The following is a 16500-nucleotide window of genomic DNA, read 5'->3' on the forward strand; positions in this document are numbered from 1 at the left end:
AGTCAGAAAAGTACCTCCATATAAATCTCCTAGAGATGAAGGCCGTCTTTCTGGCCCTTCAACAGTTCCAACAGTACCTGGCAAGTCGCTCTGTGGTGGTGATGAGTGACATCACCACAGTACAGTAGTGGCTTACATCAACAAACAAGGAGGTACTTTTTTGCAGCAACTATCCCATCTAGCAGTAGAGATACTGAGATGGGCCGAAGTCCACTCGATACCACTATCGGCACGCTTCATTCCGGGCAAAAGGAATGTGCTCGCCGACAATCTGAGCAGAGCGTCTCAGATAGTGAGTACCGAGTGGTCTTTGGATCATCTAGTAGCCAACAAAGGCCTGACTTTGTGGGGTTCTCCGACTGTGGATCTTTTCACAAGGGCCCTGAACTTCAGGCTCCCGCTGTACTGCTACTCAGTCCCAGACCCCAAGGCTCTTTGACAAGATGCTTTCCTACAACGGTGGGGCAACATCGACGTTTACGCTTTTCCCCCGTTCTGTCTGATGAGGAGGGTACTCAACAAGACCAGAACGTCGGTCAATCTTTCAATGACACTCATAGCTCCGCTATGGCATCACGCGGAATGGTTCCCGGACCTTATGCAACTCCTAACGGAGCTACAAAGAGAACTCCCTCCACGACACAATCTACTCAAACAACCACATGCTAACATCTTCCACAAAGCCGTAGGCTCACTACGACTTCACGCCTGGAGACTATCCAGCATCTCCTCTCTGAGAGAGGATTTTTGCAGCAAGTTGCTGTCAGGATGTCTGGACACCTGCGAAAGTTCTCGGCAGCAGTCTACCAGGCAAAGTGGAAAGTCTTCTGTGGTTGGTGTCGTGGAAGGGGCATCTCTCCACTCGATGCCACTTCCAACAATAGCGGAGTTCCTCGTGTATTTGCGGGAAGAAATGCGCCTTTCAGTCTCGGCAGTGAAAGGCTATCGCTCAGCCTTAAGTCTAGCCTTCAGGCTCAAAGGAATGGACATTTCTTCATCGCTAGAACTTTCTCTACTCATGGAACGGGGTTCGAGTTCTCAGGTCTCTTAAGAGACCTCCCTATGAACCATTACGCCAGGCATCAGATCAGTACCTAACCTGGAAGACGGTATTCCTGCTAGCTTTGGCCTCGGCCAAGCGAGTCAGGGAACTTCATGGTCTCTCGTATGACATCGCCCATTCAGGGGATGGGGGGAGGTAACGTTCAGCTTCGTCCCTGAGTTTATTGTTAAGATTCAGAATCCTGGAGTGGCAGATCCTCGATTCGACTCCTTCCGGATTTCTAGTCTCCGTTCTGTAACAGATGACCCAGACCATCTCTTACTATGCCCAGTAAGGAGCTTGAGGCTATACCTCAAAAGAACAGCTGCAGTCCGTCCTCATGTGCCAGAACTATTCGTCAGCACAGGAAGGACTAAGAGTAGGGTCACCAAGAACACTATTTCTGCATGGATTCGTAGGGTCATTGACCTGGCCTTGAATCCAGCTTCTCCTCCGTCATGTCGCCCTAGAGCACATGATGTCAGGGTCATAACTACGTTCCTGGCCTTCAAAAGAAATTTTTCAGTGAAGCAGGTTCCTCAAGCTGGGGTGTGGAAACGTCAAACAATGTTCACAGCCCACTACCTGCAAGACGTGACCCACAGGAGGCTCGATACGCACAACAGCTGGTTTAAAACCTCAAGCTCCTTATTGGACAAGTAGCAGAAGGTTGAGGCCATTGTTACCTGGTTTTAGTCTGCATGAATGAAAAGGTTTGACTGGCCCTTATTCTTTTCTTCATCATCCCCTCTCGTGGGGAAAGCAACATCCTGGGTTCTCTGCATAGCTGGCCTCAAACCACTGCAGGTAAACCATGCTTCCTTGTGTTCCTAGTATTAAGATTAATACTGTTACGTCCCCATACCCTGACGAGGTGGTATTGGGAAAGTCCTAGTTTACAAGTTTCCATCTAAAGAACTTCAGAACAACTTCCTAGGACGAGTCGCACTTCTTCATACCTTCACACATAGCTTGCGTAGGCCGCAGTCCTTGCGTTACAGGTTCTAGCGAGGTGCAGGGACTCCTTATTTCATGGGTGCTTACACACTCAAATAACGAGCCCCCGGGCAAAGCCAAAAAGCCAGATTGGCTGGGACGTCCACCCTTCCTAATGGGTGAGTCACCCCTATTAAATAGCATGGTTTGTATGTCAATTACGGAACAAATGACAAATTTGTAGATAATTTGTATTTTTCTTAACTATACAAACCTTAGCTATTTAACCAAACTTGCCCGCCAGCCCTATCTCCCTTGAAGTCCTACCTCCAAGCAAAGTGAGCTCAAGCACAGGTGTGTGTGTGTGTGTGGGGGGGAGGGGGGGGTTAGCAAGCTACCCTCCCCTACCCCCCGTAACTAGCAGTGTGGGTAGTAAACCCTCGTTAAATTTTAATGATCGTCATTTCAGCTACGCCGAAAGTAATACTCCTATTAAATAGCTAAGGTTTGTATAGTTAGGAAAAATACAAATTATCTACGAATTTGTCATATTTCATTTATAAGCTATCAAAACTTTAACAAAACAAGAGCAAGAGAAGTAAGATAGAATAGTGTGCTGAGTGTACCCTCAAGCAAGAGAACTCTAATCCAAGACAGTGGAAGACCTTGGTACAGAGGCTATGGCACTATCCGAGATTAGAGATCAATGGTTTGATTTTGGAGTGTCTTTCTAGTAGAGCTGCTTATCATAGCCAAAGTCTCTCTTTTATACTTACCAAAAGGAAAGTGCCCCTTGAACAATTACAGTGCAGTAGTCAACCATTTTGGTGAGGAAGAATTGTTTGGTAATCTGTGTTGTTAGGTGTATGAGGACAGAGGAGAATACTGTATGTAAAGAATAGGCCAGACTATTCGGTGTATGTGTAGGCTAAGGGGAAAATTAATCATAACCAGAGAGAGGGATCCAGTTTAGTACTGTCTGGCCAGTCAAAGGACCCCATAACTCTATAGCGTACAGTATAGTATAGTTGTGTTTAATACTTTGCACTTTTGCAACTTATGAAAAATTTCAGTCCACTCCCTGTAAGTTTTGAAGTGTGTACATTACTACAAATGCACTTGCAGTCATGCTTTATATAATGCAAAGTTGTAGAATTTGTTGTATGCTATGCAGTGATGATAGATTACAGGATTTTATCAATGGTCTGTGACAGTTAATGAGATTATGGTGCCTCTATAATCTTATTGGATTATCTATAATTTTTATCTGTCAGAATAAGAGTTTTTTATGACATTGAGTTATTTATCAGTGTTTTTACGCTACAATATAATGTTTTTCCTCAAGGTTAGTTTAGTAAGTACACACATTTATAAGTTATCAAGTATTGTTTATTTGTGCTGAAGTTCAGGATGTACTTTTTTAAGTTGCTAACTTATAATATGAAATATTCTTTGGGCAATGAAATTGGTGAATATATCTAAAGTTTCTGTAGCCTAAATAATAAAATAACGGTTTTATGGCATCCCGCATATCTAAGTGTAATTGATTCTTCTGTTTTAAAAGTGAAGAATTTGTGGTATTTGTAGTTTGTTGTCGGCGACCAATCTTTCTCCCCAAACGAGGAGATCAGGTAAATTAGAGGGGTCTGTACCCTAAAGAGTCAACATAAAATAGCAGAGAGTTAATTATTATAAGATGCTGAAATATTCTTTACTGCTTAGATGATGCAATCCTAATTGCATTGGCTGTAACCTGCAATAGATCCACTGTGGATCAGTAAGTTTTCCTTCAAGTGGTTAAGATGGTAAATTATTAAATATATTTTAACTGACAAAATGTTCTCATAAATGAAGTATTAGCATTTCTTTGATATGAATGAAGCTTATAAATATGTTTTGAAGTGAAATATTGTTAAGGCACTCATATTTCTTATAGGTGATGGTGTTATAGAGGGCAGGGGAGGAAGGCCAGCGCGATGTCCCTTTTTCGCAAGAGCCCCAAGAGTCCCCAAGAGGTATCCAAAGCACTTAAGGATGCTCTTACAGCACTCGAACGGTCAGATAAGAAGGCTGAAAAGGTATGTTAAGGGTATATTACAGATTTGATGCTAAACCTTGTTTGGCCTTTTGTGTCTTAACTTTATTAGTCATGCAAGATAATTTGATAATGCGATGGGCTGTCTCATCACAGCCTAACAGCAGTGATATGTTCCTAAACAAATAAAAAACCACCTTCCAGTAGCAGGGGCAGCACCATTCCCCTGCTTGCTCACTAACAAACCACTTTGATTCCAGCTGTCATTGAGGACTGATGTTCTTGCTGGCTGTGAAAATTGGCAGACTTCTAATTTTGCTTTATCTCATTTTTATCTTGTCAGCAAATTGTATGTTTTCTGAGAAGGCCGACGGATATGGAGAATTGTCCTTTGGTGCTGCCTAAGATCTTAGGCACATTTATGAGTGCAAGGGCTGCAATCCTCCTCGGCTTTGCCGTGCCTGCAGTCAGGCCTCCCCTTGTGAAGAGTGTTTGGAGTGGTCACCTTCCCAGTGGGGCATGTATAGCAGGTGGAGGACTTTGTAGTCATCCTCGAGGTCAAAGAATGCCTAACTCCCTTCTTCCATCTCCAGTATTCTTCCCTCCAACTTTTCTCCCTCTTCTGGGGAACAAGCATAGAGGAGGGGTGACTTTTAGCTCTGTGGCAAGGGGGTTTGCCCGTGTGAAAAGTGTGGGCCTCCTCCCCTGGGAAAGCCATCTTTTCTGGTTAGTGATGCCTTACATTTAATGTGGCCTTCTTTGGGCTTGACGGGACCACCTTCCAAGGAATGCCTGAAGCAGGCTGTTATTTTCCACTCACCTGCAGCAGCAGCCCCCACCCCCTGTATCAAAGCATGTTGGCCCTTTGGTGTCTGCGGAGAAGTCTGTAGAGGTCCCCATCCCATCTTCGAGGCTTTGGAGGAAGTGTTGTCCAGACGCCCATCCCGAAAGAAGCACCTTTCAGCTCCTGCCTCTCCGATTGGAGTATAAGGGAAGCAAGTGCCTGACCTTCGCTATCATCGAAGGAGTTCTTCGGAGTGTAGCTTTTTGGAGTATGCCAGTAGGGTTGTTCCTTATCTTTTGTCTAATCCATCCTCTTCAGTGGAGGATCATCGCATTGCTAGGTGCCTCACCTAGATACTCGCCTAGACGAGCCCCAACCTGACGAGAGTCAACTAAACACGACTCGTCCAGGCGTGCTTCACCTGTGTGCACCTCACGTGGACGAGCTTTACCTTTGAGCGCCTCATCCAAATGCGCTTCTCTAGCACACCTACGAAGAGCGCTCGTCTCTCAGACCATTATCTACTTCACCAAGAACAAGTTACCTCTAGACACACTGATTCGTACACCCTGAATACAATTCATGTGATTGTTCGCCCTATGAGTGTGCCTCGCGTGGATGCATGTCATCTAGACATGCGTTATCTTCACTCGTTTCTGAAGAAGCTTCTTCTTCAGAAGTGCGTCCTGCTGTCTGTCGGAAGACCCTTCTTCAGGTCAAAGATCCCCGAGACGCACCAAAACCAGAGGACCTGCGCCCAAGACGTTGCCAACCCTGAAACCGAAGGTAGCAAAGGCTATTCTGCCAGAGTTTGACCCAAAGTTTCTAGATATGCATCTAGTCCTGTTAAAAGTTGGAAAATGGAGGTGTAACAGGAAAAGGCCTTGTATAACACCTCCTAGAGGGGACAACAGACATAGGATACATAAAGGCTCTTTATCCCCTTGGGATGTTACCCTGGTGGATAATTATAGGCTTTCACCTTTGGAATTTAAGACTTTGACTTGCTCCCCCTCCATTAAGAAGAGTAGGGTGGAGTTATTGAGTACACATGCATCTGCAATGAAGGAACCAGAACCAGTAGAGGACAGGGAACGTTCTGGAATCCACCTTTCACCCTTGGTTGTGGCTTCCTGTCAGACGGAGACCAAGGATGCAAAGCCAAAGAGGAATATAGATCCTCCAACGGACGTCAGACACCAAGGACCTCCCAGGATTTGCAGGCCATAAAGGTCAGTCGAGCAACTACATTGACATTCCGCTCTTATGGCTGGAGATTGAGAACACGACGATGACAATCTTTCAGGGCCAACAGGGTACGGTCTAAGAGATGAGATTTTGATTTTGACGATGAATCAGAAGGAATCCTCCCGGATCTGGCCAGACCCAAGGCCCCAGACACTGACAAGGTAAGTCTGACTCCACCTTTTTGTAGGTTCTCCAACGCATTCGATTCGTAGAGTGAACAGGTTTGTAGAAGCCCCTTCATCTCTTCTGAAGGAAGGAAAGGTGGTTGACTACTGTACTGCCTTTGTTAGGCACCCGGTACCTCTAGCCTCTAAACCTCCTTTAAAGATTCTGTGGTCGATCTTGGTTGCAGAATCTCAAAACAGGGTAGATGCCCAATTTTCCTCAGGGAAATCATCTCGTTTAATTCCACCAGCATCTCTCAAGACAGGAAGTAGTACCGGACACAAGGTGTCTTACTTTCCCCTCTTCTCAAGGAACCTGCGGTAGTAACCTTAAGTGGGTGTTCTGATAGATCGGTTGGAGACAGTCTCTGTCTCCTTCTTGGCAACAAAAGTGTCAACAATGAAAGCCACGGCTATGGTAACATCTGGTTGGACCACTGGTCAGGTACAGTTGACTTCATGGCCAACACAGAGGTCTTGTCCAACCCAGACAAGAGGCGAGTCATGAGGGATGTGGTCCTTACTGGAGCAAGGGTCCTAAAATTCCTTCCTCATCAAAGGGCTAACCAGTAAGTCAGTTGTGTCTGGAGACATAACGCCGTGTGTGATAGATTTCCTAGCGCACCAGTCACTGTATAAGTCTTAATTTACGAAATGCCTTGAAAAGGGGACCATCTCTCTTCCCTGGGGGAGAAGTAGAAACGGTGACTGAGAGTTGGACGAAGGAAATTCAGGATTTGCTCCTGCACTGAGCTGTCTCCCCCAGCCAACAGAAGTCCTCTTCCACCTCTGCATAAGCAAATGCTATGACAGCTGCGCAGCCCGAAATACTACCACAGAAGACCAACCCTCACCAACCTCTATCCATCTTGAAGTGGGGGACGAGTCAGCTTTTTCAGGCTTGTCAAAAGTCTCTCGGAGGCAGAGGGAAAGCTTGAGGACGATGACCCTGTTAGCGAGGGCAAGCCTCCCACAACTCCCAGTGAGAAGATGCCTGAAAACCAGTTGAAGGATGGGGTTGTACCATGGAGCTAAGGAATAGACTTTGGACGTCCTCTGTTTTTTGTAACTCCTCCTCTCCCCCTCCACTAATTTTACCATCAGCAACGTCAGCATCATATTGCCATGGATCGGCAAAAGATCTCGCCCTTGGGGTAGATGTCCTGGCTATGATGGAGAAGGGCACTCTTTAGGAAGCCGACAACAGCTCTCCAGGATTCTTCATTTATCAGCTTTCTTGTAGGGAAGGGGTATGTAGGCTGGAGGCCCGTCATCAACCTCTTGCCCCTGTTCAAAATGGAGATAGCTGTTACGGTCAGGCAAGCGATCAGGCTTTCTGACTTCATGATTATGTTTGACCTGAAGGATGTAGATTTTCAGATCCTGATTCATCCTTCTTCCCTGAAATACTGTACCTTCGATTGGTCGTCGCCAACAAGTTACACTATACCAGTTTCGGGTACTTTGCTTTGCACTCTCTTATTTCAAGAGTCTTCACTTTAGTTTCTGCATGGGCACACGCCAACCGCATCCACCTCTATTACCTAGATGATTGGCTCATACTGGCAGACTTAGAAGAAACCCTTCTCTTGTTTTGTCACGATGTAGGGATCCTGATGAATTGAAAGAAGTCTTTACTAGTTCCCATGCAAAGACTCCCATACCTCTGTATGAACATCAATATGAAGTGTGGGTTGATCTTTCCATACTAAGACAGAGTATCCTACCTGATAAAGGTAGCTCTCCCCTTCCTCAGTCCCAACTGCCGTTATATCAGTGGCAGAGATTTCTAGGACATCTGACGTTTACATCTGGTGCAGTGCGATCAAATTCATCGTTCAGTCATTACAATGGGAGTTGAGAAGCATTGGTTTCAATATGTTGACCATCCCCTCTTGCTGGTATTGATAGTAAAAGGGACCAAAAAGGACTTGGAATAGTGACTAGATAAGTCATATCTTTCAAGAGGCTGCACTCTTTTAACACCATCACCAGACGCATCCATAGAAGGTTTGGGAGCTCACCTTCATCATGATTTTGGGATAGTGGTCCAAGCATGACTGCCAGAACCATACCAATACAATGTAACCATAAATGAAACCCTTTCTAGTACAACCCAGGAACATAAGTGGTGGGCACTCTTTTTTGGGGGTAAACGCAACAGATAGCTCTGTCACTCACTGTCCAAAGGAAAGGGTAACTCTTTCAGCTGATGTGTTCGGCAGTAAGTAGAGTAATAAGAAACTCTTCCTCACTTTAGCTTTTCAGTCTTGTGAAATTAAATCACTCTTACTACCGCTAGAGAGTTATGGGGTCCTTTGACTGGCCAGACAGTACTACATAGGACCCTTCTCTCTGGTTACGGTTCTTTCCCTTTGCCTACACAGACACCGAATAGTCTGGCCTATCCTTTACAGATTCTCCTCTGTCCTCATACACCAGACAACACTGTGATTACTAGACAATTCTTCTTCACCCAAGGGGTTAACTACTGCACTGTAATTGTTCAGTGGCTACTTTCCTCTTGGTAAGGGTAGAAGAGACTCTTTAGCTATGGTAAGCAGCTCTTCTAGGAGAAGGACACTCCAAAATCAAACCATTGTTCTCTATTCTTGGGTAGTGCCATAGCCTCTGTACCATGGTCTTACACTGCCTTGGGTTAGAGTTCTCTTGCTTGAGGGTACACTTGGGCACACTTTTCTATCTAGTTTCTCTTCCTCTTGTTCTGTTGAAGTTTTTATAGTTTAAATGGGAAATATTTATTTTAATATTGTTACTATTCCTAAAATGTTCTATTTTTCTTTATTTCCTTATTTCCTTTCCTCACTGGGCTATTTTCCCTGTTGGGGCCCCTGGGCTTATAGCATCCTGCTTTTCCAACTAGGGTTGTAGCTTAGCATTTAATAATAATAATAATAATAATAATAGACCTTGATGCTTATGGAGGTGTAGACCCAAATGGTATTTTTCCTTTGTTTTTTATAAATGCTGCTGATTTATTTTTGCTCCCAAGATATCTGTTATTTTCTGCTAGTTAGCAAGAAGAGATTCTTTTAGCACTTGTTGGAGAATTGGTATTGTTTCTGTACTCCAATATATAAATGTGTTTGTGGTCGCTCTAGTCCAGCTGATTACTGCCCAATTTCCATACCTCCCATAATATTTAAAGTTTTTGAATGTATTTTGGCAAAACATCTAAATAGGTAATCATCTGTTCGTTTTTTAATTTTTGGGTAATTTTTTATTACAAAGTGGTTGATGGGGCACCGCAGTGAGTATAGTGTTCTTGGTCCTTTAATTTTCATACTGTATGCATATGATTTGCTGTTTGCCCTAGAAAACAAGCTTATTGCATCTGCAGATACTACTGTGCTTTCTTTGCATCAATTTCATCTCCTGAATGTAGATCTGGGGTTGCTTAGTCCCTTAATAGAGATGTAGCTTAAATTAGGGTATGGTGCAAGTTATAGGCTATGAAGTTGAACCCTAACGAAACTCGAGTATGATTGTAAGTAGGTTAAGAACAGTGGCTTCTCTACATTGATAATTTTCCAACAATACGACTTACAATATTAGGTATGGTTCTTGATAGCAAATTTACTTTTGTGAATCACATTTGGTCTGTTTCTTCAATTGCACAGAAAATTGGCTTATTGAGAAAGTCTAAGGTTTTCGGTGATCAATATATTCTGAAGTGTTTTAATTCTTTATTTTTTTTCTTCGTTTCAAGTACTATTCTCCTGTCTGGTCTTCAGTTGCTGAATCTCATCATAATTTGTTGGGCAAGAACTTTTCGTCTATTAAATTTTTTATTCCGGATCTAGATATTAATCTCTAACACACTGTCGTTCAATTAGTAGTTTATGCATGCTCCATAATGCATTCAAATCTTCCCAGACAGTACCATCCTGCTTGTAATACTAGGTTAACAGTTAATTCTTTAGGGAAAAATACAAATTATCTATGAATTTGTCTATTTGCAGTTAATTTTAATTCTTATCCCTTCTCCATCAAAAACTCAATAGTACACAGTATTCTAGGAGTTTTATTCCAGCTATGATTAGATTGTGGAATTATCTTCCTATTCAGGGGAATTTCAAAAGTTCAAACTTTCCGTATATGCTTTTATGTTGAACAGGCTGACATAAGTCTCTCTTTATGTAGTAGTTTGTATGTGAAAGATCTTGTATAATGTTACTATTCTCAAAATATTTTATATTGTTCATTACTTCTCTTTTAGTTCATTTATTTCTTTATTTCCTTTCCTTACTGGGCAATTTTTTTAATGATGGAGCCCTTTGACTTATGGCTTATATAAGCATCCTGCTTTTCCAACTGGGGTTATAGCATACCTAGTAATAATAATGTGTTAGAGCTGAAGGCAGCCTTCCTAGTCCTTCCTAGCATTTTTGCCCTCTTCTGACCGGTCACTCGGTGGTGTTGATGAGTGACAACACTGCTGTAGTGGCCTACGTAAACAAGCAAGTTGGAACAGTATCACCTGTTAATATTCTAGGTCAGTGTGGCAGGGAAAAATAAATTCTGGTGTCCATTTCTGAGATGATTTTAATGGTAGCCGCACACAACTGTTACTCCCACCACCGTCCCTCACCTTCCCCTCTTGCAATAACAAATACACATTGAAGAGAGTCCCGCAGCTTTGCCAAATCGTTGGGGAAACTTGAATGGGTGGAGCTCAACTCACTTTATCTGACGGCTTGATTCATTCCAGGCAATAGGAATGCAGTAGCAGACAAGTTGAGCAGGGGGACTCAAATAGTTGGCTCATAGTGGTCTTTGGGTCCTTTGATAGTGGCAGAGTTCCTGACATTGTGGGATTCACTAACAATAGACCTATTTGTAAACTTGCTAAATCACAAACATTCCATCTACTGCTCTCCAGTTCCCGATCTAGAAGAAGCATCCGTGGGAAGGCCTCAACACTTAGGCTTGTCTGCCTTTATATCTAATCGTAATCTTCCTGAATTGGACTCGAGCGACACCCAACCTCAACTTGACTCTCATGTCCCTGAGATAGCCTTAGCAAGAGTGGTACCCAGACTTTTTACTTCTGCTGATAGAAGTGCTGAGGGAGTTGCCACCTCTTCCCTATCTGTTGAGCCATCCACACAGCCGGATATTCCACTGCCCAGTGGAATCCCATCGACTTCATGAGTGGAGGTAACCATTATCTCTTCTCAGAAATGCTTCTTAGGTAAGGTTGCACGAGAGATGTCTGGATACCACTGTGTATCAAGCTGTGTGTGCCGTCTTTTGTGGTTGGTATCGTGAAAGATATCTCTCCTCTCTGAACCACTGTTCCACTCATTGCCAACCTTTTACTTTACCTCTGTAAGGAGAAACTTCCATTTTAGCAGTAAAAGGCTATCACTCAGCCTTAGCCAAGTCTTCAGAATCAAGGATGTAGATATCTCTTCTTCAGATGAACATTCGATAATACAGAGATTTGAACGGACGTAGGTGTAGATATCTCTCCTTCGGCTGAACATTCGATGCTCATACAGAGATTTGAGCTGACCTGTCCTTCAGTTGAAGTGAGACAAGCCTCCTGGAACATTTTCAAGGTTGTGCATTTCCTTTAGAGAGCACTGTATAAACCCTTAGTCCGAGCCTTGGACAGAGATCTCGCCCTTAAAACAGTTTTCCTTCTCAGTCTGGCTTTGGCTAAGGGAGTCTATGAAATTCATGGGCTATCATTTTGACAACACCCATTCATGAGGATAGAGGCAGGTCTCATTTATTATCCCCAAGTTTGTTGCTAAAACCAAGAATCTGTCTATACTCGATCCTAGGTTTTTATCTTTTCAGGTCTTAAGTCATAGAGACGTAACTGTTGATCCAGATCAGTTGTTATTGTTTCCTGTGAGGGCACTGTCTCAAACGTATGCTCGGAGTTTGACCACATCTCCAACATATCTTTATCAGCATGTGGAGAACAAAGAAGAAAGGGATTAAGAACGCAGTTGTTTCCTGGGTAAGGGAGGCAATCGAACGAACCTTTTTACCTTTTCCTTCCACAGGAAGGACGTGGCTCAGAGCCCATGAAGTCGGAAGTGTTGGTGCATCCTTAGCTTTTAAGAAGAATCTCTGTGATGCAGATACTGTATTATAGGCAGATGTGCGGAAATGTCAAATGATGTTCACTTATCATTATCTGCGGAATGTGACTCTCAAGATCTCTTGACACTTTCTTGCTAGGGCCTGTTGTAGCTGCACAGATGATATAGTTATCTCTGGTCTTCATAGGACCATTAGAATTAGATTCATGTCAAAGGTTACATATTAGTCTTGAATGAAAGGAAAGAATTACTGGCTTTTTCTTTTCCTTTCAATCTTCCCTTTTTTTAGGGCACAGCACCATAAGGTTTGCCAGCTCAACTGGATCTCAATGCAGGTAAACCCCACTCAGTACAGGATGTCTTTATTCTGTGCTCATTATAGAAGAGTATTTTTCCCCACACTTTTTATGAGGGGAGGAGTGACGTAGCCAGGCAAACCCATTATTATATGCCAGTCATTACAACACATATCTTTAGCTCAGAACAACCTTTGGTGCTATGGACGTGGAGCATCTGCTACTGCTAAATCAATGGTTCAAATGGTGTCAGGATCCTTAACACTTACAGCATCCCAATCTGTGAGTTCCGAGTATCCCAGGAAAAGCTTCCAGCCAGTTGGAACGTGGCTTTCCTCCTGCCTAAGTATGAGTCTCCTATTTAAAGGATAGTGGTTTGTATTTGATTAGGAACAAACAAAAGATTTTGAAGTATTTTTTAACTGACGTATTCCAGCTTTGCTGTTATTATTTTCTTATGTAAAGGACTTTGGTTCGTATAGTTAGTAAAAATTAAAATTACTTTCAAATTTGTCATTTTGATATTTATTTTGGAAAAGTTGATAAGATTACTATGTTGCGTATAGTTTTTGTTTAGAAAGCCACATTAATTTTTTGATACCATTTTGTGAAATATCTATATAATTTGCATGTATACTGTATTTAATACGTGTTTTTTTTTTTTCAAAATATGATAGTTTTATGTAATTATTGACATCCTTGTCTAAAGAATATTTGTTTTGTGACTGGAATACAAACCTATGCTATTTATTAGGAGTATTACGTTGGTGAAGCTGAAAGGACGAGCCATTAAAATTATAGTAAGGGTTAACTACCCATCTTGCTAGTTAGCAGAGGATGGGGGAGTAGCTTAATACCACTCCCACTCACTCACCTGTTATGTAGCTCACTTTACTTTACTCTTGGCTTGGATGGAGACCGGTTATTACGGCTCTTCCTCCTTGCCTATTTTGGACAGCCGTTAATTTTTGTCCTTTAACTTGCATTTTTCTGATATATATGAATTGAAGAGACAGTGAAAGATGGAAATGGAAGGTTGTTAAAAGGAGAGGAGGAAAGGAAAAGGTGGGCGGAATATTTTGAAAGTTTACTGAATGTTGAGGATAATGGGGAGGCAGATATAATTGCTGTTACAGGTGTTGAGGTGCCAGTGATGGGAGATGAGAATGAGAGGGAGATTACAAGAGAGGAAGTGAGGAGACCACTAGATGCTGAGATGTTGAAGAAAGGGGGTGTGAGTGTTTGAATGGTTGGTGAGATTGTTTAATATGTGTTTTGTTTTGTCAAGGGTACCAGTAGATTGGGTTTGTGCGTGTATTGTACCACTATATAAGGGTAAGGGAGATGTGCATGAGTGTTGTAATTCAAGAGGTATTAGTTTGTTGAGTGTAGTTGGAAAGTGTATGGTAAAGTACTGATTAATAGGATTAAGGATAAAACAGAGAATGCAATCTTAGAGGTACAGAGTGGTTTTAGAAGAGGTAGGGGTTGTATGAATCAGATTTTTACAGTTAGGCAGATATACGAGAAATATTTAGCTAAAGGTAAGGATGTGTATATTGCGTTTATAGATCTGGAGAAAGAGTATGATAGTTGATAATGAAGCAATGTGTAATGTGATGAGGTTATATAGAGTTGGTGGAAGGTTGTTGCAAGAAGTGAAAAGTTTCTACAAATCTAGTATAGCATGTGTTAGGGTAAGAAATGAAGTGAGTGATTGAGTGCTTGGACGAGGATTGAAATTGGTAGACGAGAATGACCATGAATGGGAGGTAAATCAGTTATTGTTTGCGGATGATACTGTACTGGTTGCAGACGCGGAAGAGAAGCTTGGCCGATTAGTGACAGAATTTGGAAGGGTGTGTGAGAGAAGGAAGTTGAGAGTTAATGTGGGTAAGAGTAAGGTTATTAGATGTACGAGAAGGGAAGGTGGTGCGAGGTTGAATGTCATGTTGAATGGAGAGTTACTTGAGGAGGTGGATCAGTTTAAGTACTTGGGGTCTATTGTTGCAGCAAATGGTGGAGTGGAAGCAGATGTATGTCAGAGAGTGAATGAAGGATGCAAAGTGTTGGGGACAGTAAAGGGAGTAGTAAAAAATAGAGGGTTGGGCATGAATGTAAAGAGAGTTCTGTATGAGAAAGTGATTGTACCAACTGTGATGTATAGATCGGAGTTGTGGGGAATGAAAGTGACGGAGAGACAGAAATTGAATGTGTTTGAGATGAAGTGTCTAAGGAGTATGACTGGTGTACAGTATCTCTAGTAGATAGGGTTAGGAACGAAGTGGTGAGGGTGAGAACAGGTGTAGGAAATGAGTTAGCAGCTAGAGTGGATATGAATGATATATATACATACATACATTTACATACATACATACATATATATCGGAGATCCAGTCTAGACAACAAAAAATACCATTTCAGGGCACTGCTTCAGTCTTTCCACAGCACCCATCCTGGGCTCACAGTATCGGCATCCGTCTCCTCCATTTTCTGAACGACTGACTCATCCTAGCAAGATATAGGGATTGTTGTAAACCTTGGAAAGTCTTACCTACTTCCCTCTCAGAAGACTGGTATATCTGGGAATGATTCTATACACCAACCTCCACAAAACCCTTTTCATCAAAGACAGGATAACAAGGCTTAGAAAGGTCACAAGACCCTTTTTCAAGACGAAAAGAACTCCCCACCCAAAGTGGCTATGTCTCCTCGGACACTATCATCCCTGGCCCGTCTAGTTTCTAACGGCCGCCTCAGGATTCGTTCTCTGTAGTGGCGGCTCGAGTCCGATTGGAATTCTGATCCCCATGGTACCAGAGGAGTGGACGAACTTCAAGGGATGGGTGGCAGTCGAGAATCTACGGAGGGGTGTAACCTTCTCGTCCTTCCTCCCGGACTTGATTCTGTATTAAGACACATTAAAAGAAGGGAGGATGGACTATTGTGCTGCACAACACGATCTCAGACCTCTGGACAGAGTCCGAATGTACCTTAACTTAAATCTCTTAAGAGTTGAAGGCCAACTTTCTGGTCTTTCAACAGTCTCATTAGTTCCTAATGGGCCACACCGTGGTGTAAGATACACCACATAGTGGCTCACATTAACAAGCAAGAAGGAACTTGCTCGCAGCCCCTTCCTGTCTAACTATAAATACTAAGATAGTCCAAAGTCCGCTCTGTACCGCTGTCATCCTGCTTCATTCCAGGCTAGAGGAATGTTCTTGCCGACTATCTGAGCACAGTATCTCAGATAAGGTGTACCTAATGGTCTTTGGATCACCTTGTAGCCTAAAAAGTCCTGACTTTTGGAGTTCTCCAACTGTGGATCTGTTCGCAACGCCTCTGAACCTCTGGCTTCCCCTGTTCCCCAGTCCTACTGTAGACCTCAAGGTTCTCTGGCAAGGGGCATACCAACTACGGTGGGTACAACGACGACGTTTACGTCTCTTCCCCGGTTTGTCTGATGAGAAGGGTACTCAACGAGGCTAGAACATCAGTCAGCCTCTCAAGATCTCTCATAGCTCTGCTATGGCATTATGCGGAATGGTTTCCGAACCTTCTGCAACTCCTGACGAAGCCTCCAACAGAACCCTCTACATCACAGACCACAACACTTCGACATCTACCACAAGCTATGCTATAGCTTTGGTATGATTGCACGCCTGGAGACTACCCAGCACCTCCTCTCTGAGAGAGGTTTTTCTCCACTAGTTGTAAAGAGGTGGTCTGGATATCTGAGGAATTTCTTAGCATCAGTTTAACTGGCAGAGTAGAACATCTTCTGTGGTTGGTGTCATGGGAAAGCATATCTCTCCGCTCGATACCTCTATTCCAGCAGTAGCAGAATCCTCGAGTACTTGCAGGAGGGAAAGACACCTCTTTTCAGTTTCGGCAGGTAAAAACGATCACTCA

At 43.0% G+C, this 16500-nt stretch overlaps 1 protein-coding gene across 4 annotated transcripts in view; it reads left to right on the forward strand.

Annotated features, from left to right (window-relative positions):
• Nucleotides 1-16500, forward strand: part of Mo25 (calcium binding protein Mo25) — a 70806-nt gene that overhangs the window by 21487 nt on the left and 32819 nt on the right. For all 4 annotated transcript variants that reach the window (XM_068355424.1, XM_068355421.1, XM_068355425.1 and 1 more), the window contains exon 2: nucleotides 3915-4056. In XM_068355424.1, the coding sequence (XP_068211525.1) occupies nucleotides 3955-4056 (102 nt within the window). In that variant the 5' untranslated portion in view covers nucleotides 3915-3954. The remainder of the gene's footprint in view (nucleotides 1-3914; nucleotides 4057-16500) is intronic.

The sequence above is a fragment of the Palaemon carinicauda genome, chromosome 31 (genome assembly GCF_036898095.1).
Source record: "Palaemon carinicauda isolate YSFRI2023 chromosome 31, ASM3689809v2, whole genome shotgun sequence".
Lineage (NCBI taxonomy): Eukaryota > Metazoa > Arthropoda > Malacostraca > Decapoda > Palaemonidae > Palaemon > Palaemon carinicauda.